The sequence below is a fragment of the Coregonus lavaretus genome (assembly GCF_964263955.1).
Source record: "Coregonus lavaretus genome assembly, contig: HAP1_SCAFFOLD_937, whole genome shotgun sequence".
NCBI lineage: Eukaryota > Metazoa > Chordata > Actinopteri > Salmoniformes > Salmonidae > Coregonus > Coregonus lavaretus.
Window position 1 is genome coordinate 68,908 of NW_028165560.1, and position 22,342 is coordinate 91,249.

The window sequence follows — 22,342 nt, forward strand, 5'->3', positions numbered from 1 at the left end:
AGTGACATTTTATATCATTATGTGAATGTGATTAAATACCATACCATATAACATACCATGGACTTTTAGGTAAGGGGTTAATTGTAACAAATGTTACAATAATTATTGTCATCAACTATACCAATCAAAAGACCACTTCTTACTGATATAAATTATATATGATTAGATACATGTGGAATGTCCCACATGTCAATAAAACAAAAAAGAATGTATAGATTTATGCAAAAATTCCTAGGCATGTATAGACACTAACCAAGCGTTAGCACATTGAATAACAGCTTTCTAGGTGGTTTTTAATTTGAGTTATTTAGTTTTTACATTAGTGCCCCATGTTACTTTGTGCCCCGGTCTCCACTGTAGGCCTAGGCTATATGATTATCACTGATCTCCCCAATAGGCCTAGGCTGTATGATTATCTTGCTGCAAGATAAATGCAATTGTTACATTGTAATAACATTGTAATAAGACTGCAACATTGTAGCAGCTTCAAGTCAGGAAACCATGTAGCAGGCCTAACCGAACGTTCAACAACAGTCGTTGTAACCACGACCACTATGTCTTCTGAAACGCTGATAAAATGCCATCTCCGGAAACACTGATAAAATGTCATAGGCAAACGGATATGGTAAAAAAAACAAATAAATGGCATGGTAAAAATGGTAGTTGCACAAACATATCAATTTATTAATGTTGTGCTTTGGAATATTCTGTAGCCTGAAGAAGTTAGGCTAAATGCATAGGCTACACTCTGCACAGACATAGGCCTACTGCTTCGACTTTAGCTGTGCATAGGTCTAGGCCTAGGCTACTTGTTGTTTTCATTTCTCCCTTTTCACCGGCCGGTCGGCAAAATGGAGCGACACACCCCCACAATCTTCGCACACATTAAGTGAGTGACACAGTCCAAACTACCCATTGGCTTCTGGCTTGCGATGGCCGCCGACCAATAGCAGTGAATTGAAGGCGGTACCCTGTGAATCTCGCCTGGCTGCACGAGCAGGGGAGTGGGGGCGTGGCATTTTTTGGAGGAAAAAAAGCTAAACAATCTTTAATCTTTCCAACTGACTGTGTCGGCTTTTTTGAGTTGTCTCGGCTGGTGGAGAAGTCCAAACCTTAGAATAGCGGTAACACACGGGGATCCACTCAAGACAATCCTGAATGTATTTTACTCTAGATTTCTGGACTAAAAGGTATAGAAAGCGGGTAATCTTTCTTTAGTCACCACTCCGGTCCTACGATGAATTCGAAACGTCTGCTTGACATGTCTCCGGCTGAAATACTGGTCGGGGGCGCTTCGAAACAAGCCGGTATTGACCAGCATGCAGAGGGTTCCAAGGGAAGAGAAATGAGTGTCACCGCCACTGACAGCGGTGTCATTCTGGCGTGCAAGAGCGGGCCCGCAACAGGAGCAGTTTTCTACACATTCGTGCTAGACGATGGCTCTTTGAGAGAATGTACAAACCAGGACATCATCCTCAATGGGAATGACCTGTCGTCAGGGAGAGAAAAATACCCGCACCTGAATATAGTAGGTGCTATTACACTGTTATATCCATTGCATGCTGGACTTTATATTTGTTTATTTGCAGCGAGTTGGTTAGATTAAAAAATAGGTGTAATATGTTATTCATCTCCCCCCTATTCACTTTTGTATCAATCGAGTTTTCACATGAGCAACATTTTTGCCTAAAAGCCTACTGTTGCATGCACTGGGGAAACAAACAACATAACCAGCCGCTCTGACTTTTCTGATGATATGAATCGGTTACTTTTTAAAGTGAAAATATAGGTCAGGCAGGCTTTGCGACAAACCCAAGTTAATTATAGCCTAAATGCAACTAGTATGTATGACGAATATAATCTGTTAAAATGGCGGCTCATTGCATGTTCAAAGTTTAAAGGAAAAAGGGCTGTGACTCCAAACTAAATCCCCCTCCCCCATAGCGACCGGTTTGCCTGCCAGAATTTCAGCAGGGAGGTATCGAGAGCAATGATTCAGAAATACACTAGATGACTTATTGGGGGCGCTGTGTTGAATCCACCGTGCCTCCATCTTAGCACTCCCCAACATTTCAGTCGTTTAGCAGATGCTCTTATCCAGAGTGCATACATTTTCATACCCCACTATTGTAACAAATATTTTGGAAGATATAGAATTGCATTTATTAATGTCTACATTAGTTTTTGCCATATTTATTCTTTTACAGAAACCTTAATGTGTATATAAAAAAATATATAAAAACATTTTCCTTAAAGTATCATTTTTAGATCTTACGAATGTTACTGTCCCCTCTATAACCCCCGCCCGAAAATACCTCTACATTTTCTTCTTGAAACGTTTAATTGCAATAATGTAGAATGCCATTCATTCCTATGGAGGACTGCTCCTACTGGGGATTGCCAATATTGCCGACCCTTCAAAGCCTCTTAATGGCCAATACATATCATTAGCAATCCAGGGTTTATATACATCATTGACCAAGACCCTGCTTTGAGGGGAAGAAAAACAAGTGTTGCTTAAGAAAAAATAAATACAAAATCTATGCATGTCAGATATGTTGTATTGTCCCAAGACATTCACACACACAAATATAGTTTAAATTAGAGTGGACAATGTCCTACCAGTGAATGTCTAGTTTATGTTATATGCCTAAATATTTGGTTTAGTTTCCCTGGCACTGTTTCCACATGCTAACATGTTAGTGTTTGTGGCACAAATCCCATTCAAGTCATGGGACTGATATTATAATTTTTCTTGTTACTTTTTTGAGCTTCACAATCAATTTGAGATACTTTTAGATGATTTGGACATGATTAGGTCAGCCAAATTACCGCGGTCACTGTTATAATCATTTCATATAAGCATTTCACTGTAGTGTTTTACACATGCTGTATCCTGTGCATCATAGGTGAAATTGCCACGGGGGATGGGGGGACATGTCCCTCCCAATATTCCGTACAGGTCGATTCTTCCCCCCCAATAGGCTAATATCTTTCAAATCGAAAAAATATACAGTACCAGTCAAAAGTTTGGACACACCTACTCATTCAAGGGTTTTTCTTTATTTTTACTATTTTCTACATTGTAGCATAATAGTGAAGACATCAAAACTATGAAATAACACATGGAATCATGTAGTAACCCAAAAAGTGTTAAACAAATCAAAATAAATTTTAGATTCTTCAAAGTAGCGACCCTTTGCATTGATGACAGCTTTGCACAGTCTTGGCATTATCCATAATAATCTCATCATAGAGACTAGCCTACCAGCACAGCTTCTCGCACTGTATCTGCGAGCTGTTGGTTAGAGTGCACGTGCCAAGACCAGAGTAGGCACATTTTCTATTTAACGCAACAGTTTTTGTGACAAAACTATTGGTAGAGTTGAAAATGTGATGGAAACGCATTGAACTTGAGATTTTTATTCTGTACATGAAAACTTAAGTGAGTACATTTTTATCCCCAAACAAGTCAGTTGTGTGGAAACACATCACTAGTGGGAAGATGTGCACATTGTCTTTATGCAGATTTTTGAATATTCGCATGAAAATCTGTCGCCAATTGGATGGAAACCTAGTTAATATGAGTGAAATAGTTCCCCTTCCAAAATATTTTAAATAAGTATGTTAAAAAGCAGCTTTTCTGTGTTGGAATAAATGCGGTAAAGAGGTCAGTGGAACAGAGACCATAGGGGATAGAAGAAGGATGCTGGAGTGGCGCACATTCAACAAATCCGATCTAACAAAGTGGATATTCGTAAAATCCGTCATGATTGATGTATTGTAACAGACCCACAATGTGGTTACTAAAGTCTGATTGAAATATATTTGGCTGTTTTCACTGCATAACATTTAGAAGTAGTCAATTTTCAGGTTGTGAAGAAGTGACTGGACTTCTAAATGCTAACTCCCGTTTGTATATCTGGTAACATAGCTAGCATAGAGAAATTGGTGGTGGTATTCAAAGTAAATTTTTACTGTAATCCAGTTGATTGGTGACAATGACATGAACATGTATTGGGGTTGACATCCATACAAGCAATATAAGATTTTTACCTCAACATAGTGTGAAATAGTGCAAATGTTCTCTCATCCTCATGGCAAAATGTGAAGAATAGTATGAGATGAGCTATAAAACAGCACATTTTTCTCTCTACCCCATGGCAAAATGTTTAGAATTCCAGGATATTAGCTTTAAAACTCCCCCCCCCAAAATCAGACTCATTACAAAATGTGTAAAATAGCATTATAAAGCTGCAAATTTTTATCTCTGCCCCATGTCAAAATGTGTTGAAATGCAGAAAGTTAGTGGTGGTTGGGAGGCCTTCCACTTATACTGTGTTTTTAAAATACCCCTCCATATACCCCTCAAAATACCCCTCAAGAGAGGCATGATAAGTCAAACTGTGTAGAATTGCAGTTAATGCAGAGTACCCCTTGGACAGCCCGTCTACTGTCCCCCCCCCCCCCCCCCCCCTAATATCTACACCCCTTGCCGTGCATTTGACTATAAAACTTAAAAAATCATTGAATAAAAAAAAAAAGTACAATTAAAAAAAATTCTGACCTATACAGTGAGGGAAAAAAGTATTTGATCCCCTGCTGATTTTGTACATTTGCCCACTGACAAAGAAATTATTAGTCTATAATTTTAATGGTAGGTTTATTTGAACAGTGAGAGACAGAATAACAACAAAAAGATCCAGAAAAACGCATGTAAAAAATGTTATAAATTGATTAGCATTTTAATGAGGGAAATAAGTATTTGACCCCCTCTCAATTAGAAAGATTTCTGGCTCCCAGGTGTCTTTTATACAGGTAATGAGCTGAGATTAGGAGCACTCTCTTAAAGGGAGTGCTCCTAATCTCAGCTTGTTACCTGTATAAAAGACACCTGTCCACAGAAGCAATCAATCAATCAGATTCCAAACTCTCCACCATGGCCAAGAACAAAGAGCTCTCCAAGGATGTCAGGGACAAGATTGTAGACCTACACAAGGCTGGAATGGGCTACAAGACCACCGCCAAGCAGCTTGGTGAGAAGGTGACAACAGTTGGTGCGATTATTCGCAAATGGAAAAAACACAAAATAACTGTCAATCTCCCTCGGCTTGGGGCTCCATGCCGGCTTGGGGCTCCATGCAAGATCTCACCTCGTAGAGTTGCAATGATCATGAAAACAGTGAGGAAGCCCAGAACTACACGGGAGGATCTTGTCAATGATCTCAAGGCAGCTGGGACCATAGTCACCAAGAAAACAATTGGTAACACACTGCGCCGTGAAGGACTGAAATCCTGCAGTGCCCGCAAGATCCCCCTGCTCAAGAAAGCACATATACAGGGAAGTCTGAAGTTTGCCAATGAACATCTGAATGATTCATAGGAGAACTGGGTGAAAGTGTTGTGGTCAGATGAGACCAAAATGGAGCTCTTTGGCATCAACTCAACTCGCCGTGTTTGGAGGAGGAGGAATGCTGCCTATGACCCCAAGAACACCATCCCCAACGTCAAACATGGAGGTGGAAACATTATGGTTTGGGGGTGTTTTTCTGCTAAGGGGACAGGACAACTTCACCGCATCAAAGGGACGATGGACGGGGCCATGTACTGTCAAATCTTGGGTGAGAACCTCCTTCCCTCAGCCAGGGCATTGAAAATGGGTCGTGGAAGGGTATTCCAGCATGACAATGACCCAAAACACATGGCCAAGGCAACAAAGGAGTGGCTCAAGAAGAAGCACATTAAGGTCCTGGAGTGGCCTAGCCAGTCTCCAGACCTTAATCCCATAGAAAATCTGTGGAGGGAGCTGAAGGTTCGAGTTGCCAAACGTCAGCCTCAAAACCTTAATGACTTGGAGAAGATCTGCAAAGAGGAGTGGAACAAAATCCCTCCTGAGATGTGTGCAAACCTGGTGGCCAACTACAAGAAACGTCTGACCTCTGTGATTGCCAACAAGGGTTTTGCCACCAAGTACTACGTTATGTTTTGCAGAGGGGTCAAATGCTTATTTCCCTCATTAAAATGCAAATCAATTCATAAAATTTTTGACATGCGTTATTCTGGATTTTTGTTGTTGTTATTCTGTCTCTCACTGTTCAAATAAACCTACCATTAAAATTATAGGCTGATCATGTCTTTGTCAGTGGGCAAACGTACAAAATCAGCAGGGGATCAAATACTTTTTTCCCTCACTGTGTGTGTGTGTATATATATATATATATATATATATATATATATATATATACAGTGGGGGAAAAAAGTATTTAGTCAGCCACCAATTGTGCAAGTTCTCCCACTTAAAAAGATGAGAGTCCTGTAATTTTCATCATAGGTACACGTCAACTATGACAGACAAATTGAGAAAAAAAAATCCAGAAAATCACATTGTAGGATTTTTAATGAATTTATTTGCAAATTATGGTGGAAAATAAGTATTTGGTCACCTACAAACAAGCAAGATTTCTGGCTCTCACAGACCTGTAACTTCTTCTTTAAGAGGCTCCTCTGTCCTCCACTCGTTACCTGTATTAATGGCACCTGTTTGAACTTGTTATCAGTATAAAAGACACCTGTCCACAACCTCACAGTCACACTCCAAACTCCACTATGGCCAAGACCAAAGAGCTGTCAAAGGACACCAGAAACAAAATTGTAGACCTGTACCAGGCTGGGAAGACTGCATCTGCAATAGGTAAGCAGCTTGGTTTGAAGAAATCAACTGTGGGAGCAATTATTAGGAAATGGAAGACATACAAGACCACTGATAATCGCCCTCGATCTGGGGCTCCACGCAAGATCTCACCCCGTGGGGTCAAAATGATTACAAGAACGGTGAGCAAAAATCCCAGAACCACACGGGGGGACCTAGTGAATGACCTGCAGAGAGCTGGGACCAAAGTAACAAAGCCTACCATCAGTAACACACTACGCCGCCAGGGACTCAAATCCTGTAGTGCCAGACGTGTCCCCCTGCTTAAGCCAGTACATGTCCAGGCCCGTCTGAAGTTTGCTAGACTGCATTTGGATGATCCAGAAGAGGATTGGGAGAATGTCATATGGTCAGATGAAACCAAAATATAACTTTTTGGTAAAAACTCAACTCGTCGTGTTTGGAGGACAAAGAATGCTGAGTTTCATCCAAAGAACACCATACCTACTGTGAAGCATGGGGGTGGAAACATCATGCTTTGGGGCTGTTTTTCTGCAAAGGGACCAGGACGACTGATCCGTGTAAAGGAAAGAATGAATGGGGCCATGTATAGTGAGATTTTGAGTGAAAACCTCCTTCCATCAGGAAGGGCATTGAAGATGAAACGTGGCTGGGTCTTTCAGCATGACAATGATCCCAAACACACCACCCGGGCAACGAAGGAGTGGCTTCGTAAGAAGCATTTCAAGGTCCTGGAGTGGCCTAGCCAGTCTCCAGAGCTCAACCCCATAGAAAATCTTTGGAGGGAGTTGAAAATCTGTGTTGCCCAGCGTCAGCCCCAAAACATCACTGCTCTAGAAGAGATCTGCATGGAGGAATGGGCCAAAATACCAGCGACAGTGTGTGAAAACCTTGTGAAGACTTACAGAAAACGTTTGACCTGTGTCATTGCCAACAAAGGGTATATAACAAAGTATTGAGAAACTTTTGTTATTGACCAAATACTTATTTTCCACCATAATTTGCAAATAAATTCATAAAAAATCCTACAATGTGATTTTCTGGAATTTTTTTCTCATTTTGTCTGTCATAGTTGACGTGTACCTATGATGAAAATTACAGGCCTCTCTCATCTTTTTAAGTGGGAGAACTTGCACAATTGGTGGCTGACTAAATACTTTTTTCCCCCACTGTATATATATATATATATATATATATATATATATATATATATATATATATATATATATATATATATATAGGGTCAGTACTCACTGAATGTTGATATTGTGAACCTATGTTATGTATTTTTACCCCCTGTTTCAGGAAGTGATGTGACTGAGTACTGCCCCTATATATAGGACCTTCCACCCCCACCTGGGATATTGATGCCTGATTAAGACCTAAGGGTCAAAACTATGTTATTATTAAAATCACCTGGGATAATGAGCAGCAGTGTGCGGCATTTTCCTTTTTATTTTGCATGAATTCACCTACAACTCCAACACCTGCAAAAAGTACCTGGATGTGCGTATGTTCTTCAGCTTTTGTCCATGTTGAAACATTGCCAGGGAAACTAAACCAAAGCATTGATTGCTGTCATACCTTGTCCATAGACTGTTTACAGGGTAAGGAAACCAAAGCATAATTTTGTAATTTGGGTGAACTATCCCTTTAAACCAGGGATCATCAACTAGATTCAGTCGCAGGCCAATTCTTTTCTTGAGCGGATGTTCAGGTGGCCAGAACATTTACATTTACATTTTAGTCATTTAGCAGACGCTCAAACATAATTACAAATAATTTGTAGACTGCAAATTGACCACAAGAAGCCCAAACAGATGTAATATTTTACTAAAACATGGTAATTTCAAATAGGACTGGGTGATATATTGAATTAATTTTAGTTTATATTTTAGCACGATATTCCAAATGCCTGTATCGCAAGAACCCATTGAAGTTACAATTTTAAAGGGTTAAGGTAAGGGTTAAGGTAAGGGTTAAGGTAAGGGTTAAGGTAAGGGTTAAGGTAAGGGTTAAGGTAAAGGTTAAGGTAAAGGGTAGGATTTAGGGTAGGGATGTCCCAAGGATCCCGGATAGCACACACCAAGCTCCTACCCCTCCTGCCACTCACAACAACAAAGATGAAAGATCACTTCTTCCTCTCTGACAACAAGCAGTTTCAAATCACGATTTGCATTTGAGGTTTGGTCCAACAGAATCGGTCATACGGACACTGAAACTCATTGAGACATTATTTTACTGTAATAGACGGGAACCTAACTTTTCTAACAATACCCTTTTTATGTCTCAATTCCTCAAATTGCGCGAAGAGCAGACCCTATTCAAACTTGAGTATCAATGAACATTGATTCTGCAAAATGAATGCTCAGTTTCTGTCGCGAGCGGGTACCGCTAGAAGCATTTTAGCCACAGACTGTTATACTAGCTGTGTAGTCTGTGTTTTATAAATGTGCAATGAGCATAAAACACAATTATATAAGGAATTAACAGCTCATTCTCAATCTGAGAAATTAAGGTAGGCCACTTGATTTCAACATCTGAACAAAGTGGACAGGCTAGCATGCTTTTTAACAGTTGGAGACGGTCAGAAGGGTGTGTTCATAACAATTCAACTGTTCTACCTCGTTAGCTAGCAAATAGATCCAAGTTGACTTTAATCATAAAGATTAGCTGGCTACTCACTAGCACGTGGGCTTGTGCTTGAGAGATTGTTTATGAGACCTGTGTTCATTTTATATAATGCCTGCTGCAAGACGTTGGTCATTATAGTCCTGTGTAGCTCAGTTGGTAGAGTGTGGCGTTTGCAACGCCAGGGTTGTGGGTTCGATTCCCATGGGGGGCCAGTATGAAAATGTATGCACTCACTAACTGTAAGTCGCTCTGGATAAGAGCGTCTGGTAAATGTAAAAATAAAATAAATAATAAAATAAATTATTAGTGAATGCTACAAGAAGTTGGTCATTATTAGTGAATGCTACAAGACGTTGGTCATTATTAGTGAATGCTACAAGACGTTGGTCATTATTTATTTATTTACTTTTGCTCAGAAAACTTGGGGGGGCAAATAAAATCACCCGCGGTCGCCAGTTGGGGAACCCTAATTTAAACAGTAGGCTATAGATTCTAGTTGTCAGTGCCTCCTAATGGTTGGACAGATTTAGTGAAACTGACACAGCTTCTATTTTTTGGGACATAAAATCACCAACCAACGTCCCTTTCCCAAAAGTGTAGCCAAAATAAAGTGTGGACTATGTAATTAACCTTCTATTATCTATTTTTACTACAAGCCTTGGAAGCAAAAAGCACCAATATAACAGTTCTGAGACTGCAACCATTTCTCTGCTGTGTGTGAATTGTTCTTTATCCTTTAGATGGGTTGTGGTGGCGAGGCAGATGAGAGGAACAGCGGTCTAGCTGGGGTCCTTACTAACGGCAGTCCCACTCACTGCCTGATCCTGAACGGGCAGAAGCCGGACAGACACATGCACTCGAAAGCGAGGACCCCGCTGGTGCCCGGTGGTTGCCAGGAAACAAACAGACATCAAGTTCCACCTGAGGAAAGAAACCCCCACCCCTCCTCCCACATACCTGTCCCCCGATGCAGGTAGGGACCACATGGCTATTAACATAGTAGTGTTGTCACGATACCAGAATTCTGACTTCGATACCGATACCAGGTTTAGTATCACAATACTCAATACCATCATGATACTTAATACCAAAACGATACCAAAAATGATACCACAAAAAAAGTCACAAAATGGCACTTGATCCAGACAGATAAACTCAGCTACTACTCTGTTCAATCGTTGGGCATCTTTGAGTTCAATATAATGAACGTTACATTTGAAAACATTTGTAATTGTTTTTGAGACAGCCATGTATGTATGCATTAATTGAATCAATTACCAATCTAACTACAAAACAACATAATGGTAATAATGTATTTGAATGGTACATCTATTGATAAACTGGGTAAATCAAGATGTAGCCTAGGTCTATACACAATACAGGTAAATGCTAAGAGAACATATTGTATTATTTTATTGTACTTATTAACAACATTTGCAAGGAAGAAGCAATCTCTTCTTTTCGAAAAATGTGCACTGTCTCTAAGAAATGAGACGTAATTTGCTTCATTTGTAAGGCAGAATGTGGCTGTGGAATCTGAGTTTGTGGCTTTGGAATCTAGTGGAAACCAGATGGGAGGCAAAGGTAGACGAAGAAATGAATGAGGTTTTGGTGGCATGGGAGACAAAGTGAATTAATAACGTTTTTGGTGCCAGTCAGCTTTGAAATCAGCATATTTTGTGTTATGGTTTGCATATTATCACAAACAAAGTACCAAAATAGTGAATTCAGCTGTAAGCTAGCAAGGAAAGTTAACCTACAATTAAATCTGGAAGCTACCAGTTTCATCTTGCATTGTAAAAGTGTTCTAGCCTATATTGACGTTGTTTTGTGAACAGTAATGAACAGTTTCAACATTTCTACATGCCGTGTTGCATTATTCAGGTGTTAAAACTTCTGTGCAGCATGAGTGGGGACTGGGGAGCTAATGCAACTCACACAGCTCTAGCAATTAATGAGTAGGTGGAGCAGGTACTTTGCTCTTTGCGCTATAAAGGGACTATGCTGACACAGACTTGATCCTCTCAATCACGTAAGACACATTTGACAGAAGTACCGAACGTAACAAAAATTCTAGGACCGAAATGTACATATTTTTTTGTATCGAAAAGGTACAGAAGTTTCGGTATACCGTGCAACACTATAACATAGTTATTACCAAGTACTACATGGATAACAATATGGTTATTACCTGTGGCATGGTTGCTGCTTCAGCCAGAGTTGGGTCAATGCCAGTCCTGGTCCAGATGAAATGGGGCATAGAATGGGGGATAGAATTTCTGAAATTGAAAATAGCTCTAAGAATTGGGTGTTTCCACCTCAAATCCAAACCCAAGTTCTGAATAAACTGGAGTTGAAATGGAATTGACTCTAACCTTGTGGTGGTTCAAACTATCCCGTGGTTTGGGCATAAATGTCGTGGGGGAGGCTTGGTCAGATGACCGCTGTTGGATTATTAGAAAGCATTCCAGTGTTCCAGAATCAGAATAGTTCTGGAAAATTCTCAAGACGTAAAATAAATTTCTCAGAGGGTTGAAGTTTTAGAATAAGGTCAAGATTGCCCAATCATGTGAGTGAGAATGGAAGATATGATGGTCATGTTGCTGTTGACTGATAAACCTAAACAAATACTGCTCTCACTGATAGTGAGACCAATAGCTTATGAACCAATCACTATATTAATCCATGCACAAATCAATGTACATGATATCAATTACTTGTATCACTGCCTTGCTCACCATGGCCAACCACACTAAATGTGGTCTTTACCTTAACATTGAGATCCAAGCAGTTCACTCATTCAATGCTACAAAAAATTACCCATGTTTCACTTTGTTGAGCGTGTGATCTTTCATACTAGAGGATATTGTGTTCATAAAGATTGGTTCCTTGGATCTGAAGCATCTGTCATGGATTGGACATAAAAGGTTATGGAATTATCGACTCCCTCAGACCCCCACCCCCCTTATAAACTGAAAGTCAGTATAATGTCCAGGTGAAATTGACTACTGCGACTTAATCCATGTCTCAGATTCAGATAAAAGGGTTTACTTTAAATTTTTATAATATCTATTTTCTCAGTTTCAACCTGGTATCAGTAAGCCAGGCATGCGCTCTGAGTGGCTAGACAGACCAGTGTGTGTATGTTGATATGTTTTTCTCTCAGTAGTTTGTACTGTTGTGTGTGACTCAGTGGCTAGCAGAGCGAGAGGGGCTCAAGGCTGTTTTCTCTGTTGCTGTGACACACACACACACACACACACACACACACACACACACACACACACACACACACACACACACACACACACACACACACACAGCGGTCCAAACACAGGCAGCAGTCAGAGAGAGAGCTGTGTCTGTCCAGGGACATGACCCGTCAGCGCTCTGATAGATAACACTATTACATAACAGATGAGGTCTGGGAAGGACGCTTTTTAAGAGCCTTTTTATTCAAAATGTTTTATAGATAGGTTGGAGCAGCTGTCTATGTGGGGGAGGGGTGCTCTCTCTCTCTATGTGTGTGTCTTCATAGTAAGTGTAGGGCATTGGCCTGGTTTCTCCTCTTCCACCTCCCCTACCAGCTGTCACACTTGGGTTTTTCTGTTAGGGCAGTGTGTCGAGCACAGTTGTGTAAAAGTGTTCAGTTCAGTTCATGGTTGTATCACTGGGTTACTGTGTCCTGCAAACAAGCCCAAACAAGCCTCTCTGCACAGAGGAAAGGAAGGACTCAGGAGGTGCACACACACGCACACAGACAGACAGACTAACACAGCTGATAAAAATAAGTAAAGAACGTGTGAATGAACAAAAATAAGTCCAGTGGAACGGTTGGGGCAGATCTTTGGCTGGTTCGTTGTGAAATGCTTTGTTTTCTTATCTCTGCTCGTGCAGTTATTGACTCTGATGTAGTTGTTTAAGTGAATGGAAATAGTGTCCCTTGTACTCCTGAGTGGCACAGTGGTCTAAGGCACTGCATCGCAGTGCTAACTGTGCCACTAGAGATCCAGGCTTGAATCCAGGCTCTGTCGCCGCCGGCCGCGACCGGGAGACTCATGGGGTGGTGCACAATTGGCCCAGCGTCGTCCAGGGTAGGGGAGGGAATGGCCGGCAGGGATGTAGCTCAGTTGATAGAGCATGGCGTTTGCAACGCCAGGGTTGTGGGTTCGATTCCCACGGGGGGCCAGTATAAAAAAAAAATGTATTCACTAACTGTAAGTCGCTCTGGATAAGAGCGTCTGCTAAATGACTAAAATGTAAATATGTGAATGTAGTTCATTTATGTCAACGCTGTGACATATTGCCACTAGGGCCGTGACGGTCATGGAATTTTAGATGGCAGTTATTGGTCTTCCAAAATACGCACATTTTCTCCTCTCCTCCACCCGACTGCGTGTGCTGCTGCTGCAGGAAGGGGGGCATTTCCTAGGCAACCAAAGACTCATTTGCTACAACACCTTGTTTTTTTTCAGCAAGAAGCAACAAAGTTTCATCATGTTGTGAAGAGTCCATGTTACCATGGAAATGGACTCAACCGCACTAATGCTCGGCCATCCCATCTTAAATCAGTTGTTCGTTCTACAAAAAAATAATACAAATAATAATAGTAAAACAACGGTTATGACGGTTATTTATTTTCATGACAGTTTATCCATAATCGTCGGTGGTAATCAGAAGCATGGTGGTTATGGAGGCAGGATGAAGCACATGTTACACACAAAGTTGTTACTTTCGCCACTAGGGGATAGTCAGACAATTTCCGGGGGTCTATTTAGCAAGCTTGCCCTCCCGAAGTTGTTGACTTGTGCTAGAATCTTTTTTTTTACATTTTACAGCGTAACCCTATTATTAGCCATGATTAGGGCCTTGGCTCTTCCCTGACCTTGTGACCTGACTAGGGGGAAAAAAACTACCCAGCCCTGAGAGAGAGAGAGACAGACCAATGATCCCTCTAAGCTGTGTGCGTGCAGTTCCTGGTGCAGTAACATACAGAAAGATTGCCAGCCCACGCAGAGACACACAAGATTGAACTTCACTAAAATGTTTCCTTGTGTGATGCGTGATTTGAAGGAGTCAGGCGCAGGAGGGTAAATCACAGTACACAGAGTTTATTCTGTAATCCAGCGTAACCAGTCTAGTGCGCAAAACAGGCGCACTGGAACAAACATGCACACGGGGAAAATACCCCAGCAAAACAAAATACTGAGCTCAACCGAGCTACTAATCCTCACAATGAACAATCACCCACAAGGACAAGGGTGGCAGAGGGGACACTTAAACACGTACTAATGAGGGGAATATGAACCAGGTGTGTGTAATTGACAAGACAAGACAAATGGAATGATGAGATATGGAGCGGCAGTGGCTAGAAGGCCAGTGACGACGAACGCTGAAGCCTGCCCGAACAAGGAGGGGAGGCAGCTTCGGAGGAAGTCGTGACACCTTGCTTTAAACACAGAAACATTTCTCTCTACTGTGGAAATTGGCATTAATCCCTTTCAAAGCAACAAACCAAACCAAATCCAACTTCAAGACGGAGTTGGTGATTTTGTTGTAGGCTGGGGTGAAAGTAGATTTAATTTCATACCGTTACGGGACACCCAAGTGCGAGCACGCATTTTTTTTTATACTTAAAAAATTGACAAACAGATCAATAAAAACAATGTTGTCTAATCCATATAATCGGCCTACGAAAAGGGGAGACACAAATACAATATGACGTCCTGTCACGTTCGTCTAATGACGGGTCAGACCAAGGCGCAGCGTGATATACGTACATGTTTATTTACACTGAATAAACACACGACTAAACAACAAACAAACGTGAAGTCCTAAGGTTGTACATACAACGATCCTTACCCGGAACAAGATCCCACAACCCACTAGTGCCAATAGGCTGCCTAAGTATGATCCCCAATCAGAGACAACGAGCTACAGCTGCCTCTGATTGGGAACCACACCGGCCAACATAGATCTACACATACTAGATCGAAACATAGAAAACACACAACAAAGAATATACACACCCTGACTCAACATTTAAGCGTCCCCTGAGTCAGGGCGTGACACGTCCATCTAACCTGGAGGAGGAAATGATTGTCCCAAAACAAACAAAAGTGGCACTGACCCAATGATAAAGACATTGAATATGCATACTCACCGGGGATATGGCCGATGTTCTCCGCTGGGGCCAATAAAATAGGCTACTGTTCGCTCAATTAAGTTAAGAATTTTGATAACTAAAAGATAGATTGGGGTCTTTTCATTGTCATCTCTTTACAGCAATAGCCATTTGCTTTCCAAACAGTTTTTCCACAATTTGTATCTTTAAATATTGCGATATGCCTGGCTAGGTCTCTCTGCTTTGAAATGAAATTCTGCGATTGTCAGCGTGCCTTGGTCTCGGCCACTCATCTCCGCCTTGACAAAATGTAAGTGTTCTCCTCAAACCACAACGCAATTTGGAGCGTATACCACCCAGTTTCCAGTCAATTCGCAAATGTTTAATGCGGCTGACATGCAGTGAAGTTAAATAATGGTGTAATAGCCTATAGTTTTTTGGGCATGTTGGATTCATTGTGATAGGTTCACATTTTACCGGACAATACCACCTTACTTTCACTCCTGGGCTTAGGAGCGCATCTTTCCATCACCTGCAGTTGGAGAGTAGTCTAGATGCACATTTGAGATCACAGAGCAGAGCCACTTGTAGCCGCGTGTGCACATTTGTTGATATTATTTGCTAGTTAGTGAGTTACTAGGCCAGTTATAGCAAATTTTGGTTAGCAATGCGGGAGTGATTTGCTTCCTACAAGGTCACAAAATGTGATATCTAACTGTATTTGAAAAGCGAGTCTGGTAAAGAGCTTTTTTTGTCTTAAAGGGGAACAACAGCACATTTTGGACATTCTCTGACTCAGTGTTGCACCTCAGGGAGAGCGAGCTTTATCACAAGGTTATACGCCCCTCCCCCTGCTGCAGCGCTACTATGAGCTAAATACACAGTGCCTTCGGAAAGGATTCAAACCCCTTGACTTTTTCCACATTTTGTTACATTACGGCCTTATTCTAAAATTGATTAAATAGTTTTTTCCCCTCATCAATCTACACACAATACCCCATAATGACAAAGCAAAAACTGGTTTTTATAAATTTTTGCAAATGTATTAAAAATGACATTTACATAAGTACTCAGACCCTTTACTCAGTACTTTGTTGAGGCAAGTTTGTCAGCGATTATAGCATCGAATCTTCTTGGGTATGATGCTACAAGCTTGGCACACCTGTATTTGGGGAGTTTCAACCATTGTTCTCTGCAGATCCTCTCAAGCGCTGTCAGATTGGATGGGGAGCGTTGCTCCACAGCTATTTTCAGGTCTCTCCAGAGATGTTTGATCGGGTTCAAGTCTGGGCTCTGGCTGGGCCACTCAAGGACATTCAGAGACTTGTCCCGAAGCCAATCCTGTGTTGTCTTGGCTGTGTGCTTAGGGTCATTGTCCTGTTGGAAGGTGAACCTTCGCCCCAGTCTGAGGTCCTGAGCGCTCTGGAGCAGGTTTTCATCAAGGATCTCTCTGTATTTTGCTCCATTCATCTTTGCCTCGATCCTGACTAGTCTCCCAGTCCCTGCCGCTGAAAAACATCCCCACAGCATGATGCTGCCACCACCATGCTTCACCGTAGGGATGGTGCCAGGTTTCGTCCAGACGTGACACTTGGCATTCAGGCCAAAGAGTTCAATCTTGGTTTCATCAGACCAGAGAATCTTGTTTCTCATGGTCTGAGTCTTTAGGTGCCTTTTGGCAAACTCCAAGCGGGCTGTCATGTGCCTTTTACTGAGGAGTGGCTTCCGTCTGGCCACTCTACCATAAAGGCCTGAGGTGAGTACTCAAACAGTGAAATAATTTTAAATGCCCTAGTAGCGTCTTACATGCCTACTGGAGAGACCGTTTGCATCAGTGTAAATGATAGACAACAGTGGATCGATGTGAATATTTTATAGTCAATTCATTGACATCGACCATTATGTTACTATCAGTATAGTCTAGCGTGACTACTATCATTATAACTACTATCATTATAACTGTCCCTCGTCTGTTCATAGAAATAAATCCTGTTTTATATCAATGCATCTACCTATCAGGCAGTGGAGTCCACTCTCTGACATCCCGTCCATTGTGAGCTATCAAGTTTTGATTTCCAGCGAGGGGAAACAATACTTGATAGTTTTTTTTCTCTCTCTCATTGATCCACGCAATATAAGTTTGAATAATTGTCACTTTTTGGCCCAAGTGGGGGTGCTGCGTCATTCGTGGGGGATGACATGTTTACTGTTGCCTTGTTTTGTGTCTGTCTCTAAAGTCTCTGTGTCTGTTTCATTTTTTTGGTCTTATTGCTGTTGCTTATAAACTTGTTTCAGTATGAAGTGATCTAAACTATTAGTTATGTGAAAGGTTCACAACAGAAGAAAGAACAAGAAGGACAGAAAGAGCGTTGTTTGGCTGATATAGAAAGATATTTCCTTGTGTAAATAAAACTAAATGAAATCCATGGAAGACGAGGCCTTCGGACACACTCAACACCCCCCTCTGGCAATGGCCATTCACTCAATATCGCCATAGAGAATGGGAACTCTCTCTCTCTCTCTCTCTCTCTCTCTCTCTCTCTCTCTCTCTCTCTCTCTCTCTCTCTCTCTCTCTCTCTCTCTCTCTCTCTCTCTCTCTCTCTCTCTCTCTCTCTCTCTCTCTCTCTCTCTCTCTCTCTCTCTCTCTCTCGTAAGTCATGGCAGTCTCCTGATGATGACAGGCGGTGAGATTCAGCCGGCAAAAGACCAGATGTCAGGGAGTCAACAGAGCTGTCTGACTAACACTTATAACACTGCACACCAAAGAGCTGTATGTGATTTAACACTCCAATATCAACTATTTCTGAACAGCGTTGGTTGGAGTTTTCACTTGATAACGGCTTGACAAAGTTGGTTTGTGTTTCCACTAGTTTCCCAGTGCAACGCTTAGCTGGTCGTCCCATTTTACAGTGATATGTGTCTCCTGTGTAGTTTTGCACAAAGCAGAGTCAGTTTCCCCTGACCTTTGACCGCTCCCCTCCCCACTAACTCCACCCTCCAGGTCACAGACCACAGTTGACTGGTGGCTCGACTGGTTTCACCCAGGTGCTGATTTCAATATCCTGTCACAGCACTTTTCACAGTGCACACACGCACAACACACACACACACACACACACACACACACACACACACACACACACACACACACACACATATATACATACACACAGAGGAGGCATCCGTCTTTTGCAGTGAAGTGTGCTCTGTATGGGTGAAGGTCAAAGGAACAGCCCCCCTGCCTGCCCTCCGTCTCAGTCTGGATCTCAATGAGACTGGAAGGTGGTGAACCCTCAAACCCCGTCCCCCAACCCTCTCTCTCCTCCAACTCTCTCTCTCCCCAACCCTCTCTCTCCCCCAACCTTCTCTCTCCCCCAACCTTCTCTCTCCCCCAACCCTCTCTCTCCCCCAACCCTCTCTCTCCCCGAACCCTCTCTCTCCCCGAACCCTCTCTCTCCCCCAACCCTCTCTCTCCCCCAACCCTCTCTCTCCCCCAACCCTCTCTCTCCCCCAACCCTCTCTCTCCCCTCCAACCCTCTGCCCCTAGTCCTATACACAGGCCCTATGATTACCCTCTGTATGGTGTGTGTTCGTAAAGGGTTAACTCTCCTACTCAAACACCAATAGGTCCAAGGTCATTCTAGATTAATGGCAACAGGGGAGAGGGGGTGGTGTAGCCCAGCCTGCTAGCATTCTGCATCTCGCATGTCTAGCATTTCAACTCCAGTATCTGGGCTATGTGTAACCTAACGTAGCCTGAACAGCGTTTCTTTCTTTCTGGACCTGACTAGAAGAAAAAAAACAGTTGGGGGAGGTTCTCTTCTGTACTGTTGATCCATTCCAGTAAATGTGGAGGAGGAGTTAAGATGGAGTATAGCCTTTTTAACGTCCAAAAGCGGGGAGTCGCGACACAGGCTCTCTTTCCATTTCCCCTGAAAACCAGATGCATCCGGTTTGTGCCGTATCCACAGAGGGTGGGCTATGTGTAAACTGGACCATTTCTAACCAGATTTTGCACCATGACCGAGGCAGGCTACATCTCCCCTGGTCTGTCTGACTCATCAGCCCTGTCCTGCTCCATACAATCCAATAAAAGCAAGTGTGGTTACTTGTTGGTGTGTCATTGGTGGTTACAGGTTTTCTTAGATTGCATCACTGTGGTTGACCCTGAATCATTCTTTGATTTCATCAAAAGCCAATATAAACATGGTGAAAGGGTGTGTGTGTGTGTGTGTGTGTGTTATGCTTCGATGACACATGAATCATCTGTTGGTTTGAGCTGAAGATGAGAAGTGTAATCAGTTTCATAACAGGGGAGTGAGTGAGTGGGAGGAATGCTTTGTGGATGCATACAGTGGGATGATCCTCTGTTGCAACCAGAAAGTAAACAGCTCAGCATTTATTCCTGCTTATTAGCTAGGGCTGGGTGAAATGGCATGAATATCATATCACTGTATTTTTTAAATATTTGATGGTATTTGATGTTTCTGAATAAACTTCTAAATATGCTTTATCGGTAATGCATGGCAACAAATGAATTGTAAGTGGTGTTAATCTCCATTCTGATTGCTGTTCAACCAAACGTCAACAAAAAATATTAGGAGGACAAAACTGACAGTGAAGTAGTCCTATTTGTAGAACATTGCATAGTAATCAAAATCCTCTTTTGTTTGAGTTTGAGTTTGAGTTTATTTTTATTTTTACAGGGACAGTGCACATTAATCAACGTTTCAGTAAAAATGCCGGTTTTAGCCAGCCGGCTGATTTTCAACCGCAGTCCCTGGGCAGGTTATTAAAAACAATTACAATATAGACAATAACAACATAGAACAAGACATAGCATACAGACATAGCAACATAGGACAAACAAGACGTAGCATACAGACCGAGCAACATAGAACAAAAAGCAGCAAGACAAAATTCATAAAAGCAACAAAGTGTTTCCACACCTCACAAGTTACAGACAACAGACATGGAAAGCGGCAACACACAGCTAGGGACCATGTTCACAAATCTGATTGACCTTTAGCCATGTCTTCAAGCATTTTGTGAAAGTGTGATATGTGGTGCAGTTATGTGTGTCTGATGGCAGTGTATTCCAGACATGGGAAGCTCTCACAGAAAAAGCGGATTTACTACAGGTGCTTTTCCTTAGGGGAACTACACAGTCACCTCTCATGGCAGACCTTGTGGATCTGCTGCCATATGTTTGGGTTTTCTGTTTAACAAAAATACTGAGTGGAGGGGGAGCCAAGCCATTTAGGATCTTGAATACAAGACATGCATCGGTGTATTGCACAAGATTTTCCCAACTCAGGAGCTCATGCTTTCTAAGGATGTGTTAGAGAGGGAGTTAGAGAGCGAGCGAGTTAGAGACGGACGGAGAGAAAGTGGGTGAAGAAGAATAGAGCGAGGCACACACAAACTAGAATAGAATAGAATAGAGCAAGGCACAGTGCTCGGCCTACACACAGAGAGAGAGGAAACTAGTATTTTGCAACTCTAACCCCAGCGTATGTTTTATAGCCTCTAATGCACTTACACCTTCTGATCACCACCACAGCTAACAGACACAACCTCTCTCTCGCTCTCTCAATTAAATTAAATTCAAAGTGCTTTATTGGCATGGGGAACATATGGTTACATTGCCAAAGCAAGTGAAATAGATAATAAACAAAAGTAAACAAAAACATTTACAGTAAACATTACACTTTACAAAAGTTCCAAAGGAGTAGAGAAATTTCAAATGTCATATTATGACAATGTACAGTGTTGTAACGATGTGCAAATAGTTAAAGAGAAAATAAATAAACATAAATATGGGTTGTATTTACAATGGTGTTTGCTCTTCGCTGGTTGCCCTTTTCTTGTGGTCACATATCTTGCTGCTGTGATGGCACACTGTGGTATTTCACCCAATAAATATGGGAGTTTATCAAAAATCTTTGTGGGTCTGTGTAATCTGAAGGAAATATGTGTCTCTAATATGGTCATACATTAGGCAGGAGGTTAGGAAGTGCAGCTCAGTTTCCACCTCATTTTGTGGGCAGTGTGCACATAGCTTGTCTTCTCTTGTGAGCCAGGTCTGCCTACGGTGGCCTCTCTCAATAGCAAGGCTATGCTCACTGAGTCTGTACATAGTCAAAGCTTTCCTTAATTTGGGGTCAGTTACAGGGGTCAGGTATTCTGCCACTGTGTACTCTATGTTTAGTGCCAAATAGCATTCTAGTTTGCTCAGTTTTTTTATTAATTCTTTCCAATGTGTCATGTAATTATCTTTTTGTTTTCTCATGATTTGGTTGGGTCTATTTGTGTTGCTGTCCTGGGGCTCTGTGGAGTCTGTTTGTGTTTGTGAACAGAGCCCCAGTACCAGCTGGCTGAAGGGACTCTTCTCCAGGTTCATCTCTTTGTAGGTGAGGGCTTTGTTATGGAAGGTTTGAGAATCGCTTCCTTTTAGGTGGTTGTAGAATTTAATTACGCTATTCTGGGTTATGATCATTAGCGGGAATCGTCCGAATTCTGCTCTGCATGCATTATTGGTATTTTATGATGTACACAGTGGATGTTTTTGCAGAATTCTTTATGCAGTCTCAATTTGGTGTTTGTCCCATTTTGTGAATTCTTGGTTGGTGAGCGGACCCCAGACCTCACAACGATAGAGGGCAATGTGTTCTATGAGTGAGTCAAGTATTTTTAGCCTGATTCTAATTGGGATGTCAAATGTTATGTTCCTTTTGATGGCATAGAAGGCTCTGTGTTTTTGGTTGGATAGGTTCCTCAATTTCTTTCTTAGGTTTTTGCATATTTCATCAAACATACATGGACCTCTTTGTTTAACCTCTTAAGGATCTAACCCTTTTTTTCAATTGTGGCCTAAAATGACATACCCAAATCTAACTGCCTGTAGCTCAGGA

General features: G+C 41.8%; 1 protein-coding gene across 2 annotated transcripts in view; it reads left to right on the plus strand.

The window, feature by feature from the left end:
- The first annotated feature begins 1,057 nt into the window (after positions 1-1,057).
- Positions 1,058-22,342, plus strand: part of LOC311115726 (zinc finger protein 704-like) — an 83,276-nt gene continuing 61,991 nt past the window's right edge. The window contains exons 1-2 of one of the 2 annotated variants that reach the window (XM_084190877.1): positions 1,058-1,528; positions 10,045-10,277. In XM_084190877.1, the coding sequence (XP_084047003.1) occupies positions 1,238-1,528; positions 10,045-10,277 (524 nt within the window). In that variant the 5' untranslated portion in view covers positions 1,058-1,237. The remainder of the gene's footprint in view (positions 1,529-10,044; positions 10,278-22,342) is intronic. The other variant, XM_084190876.1, reaches the window with a different exon arrangement.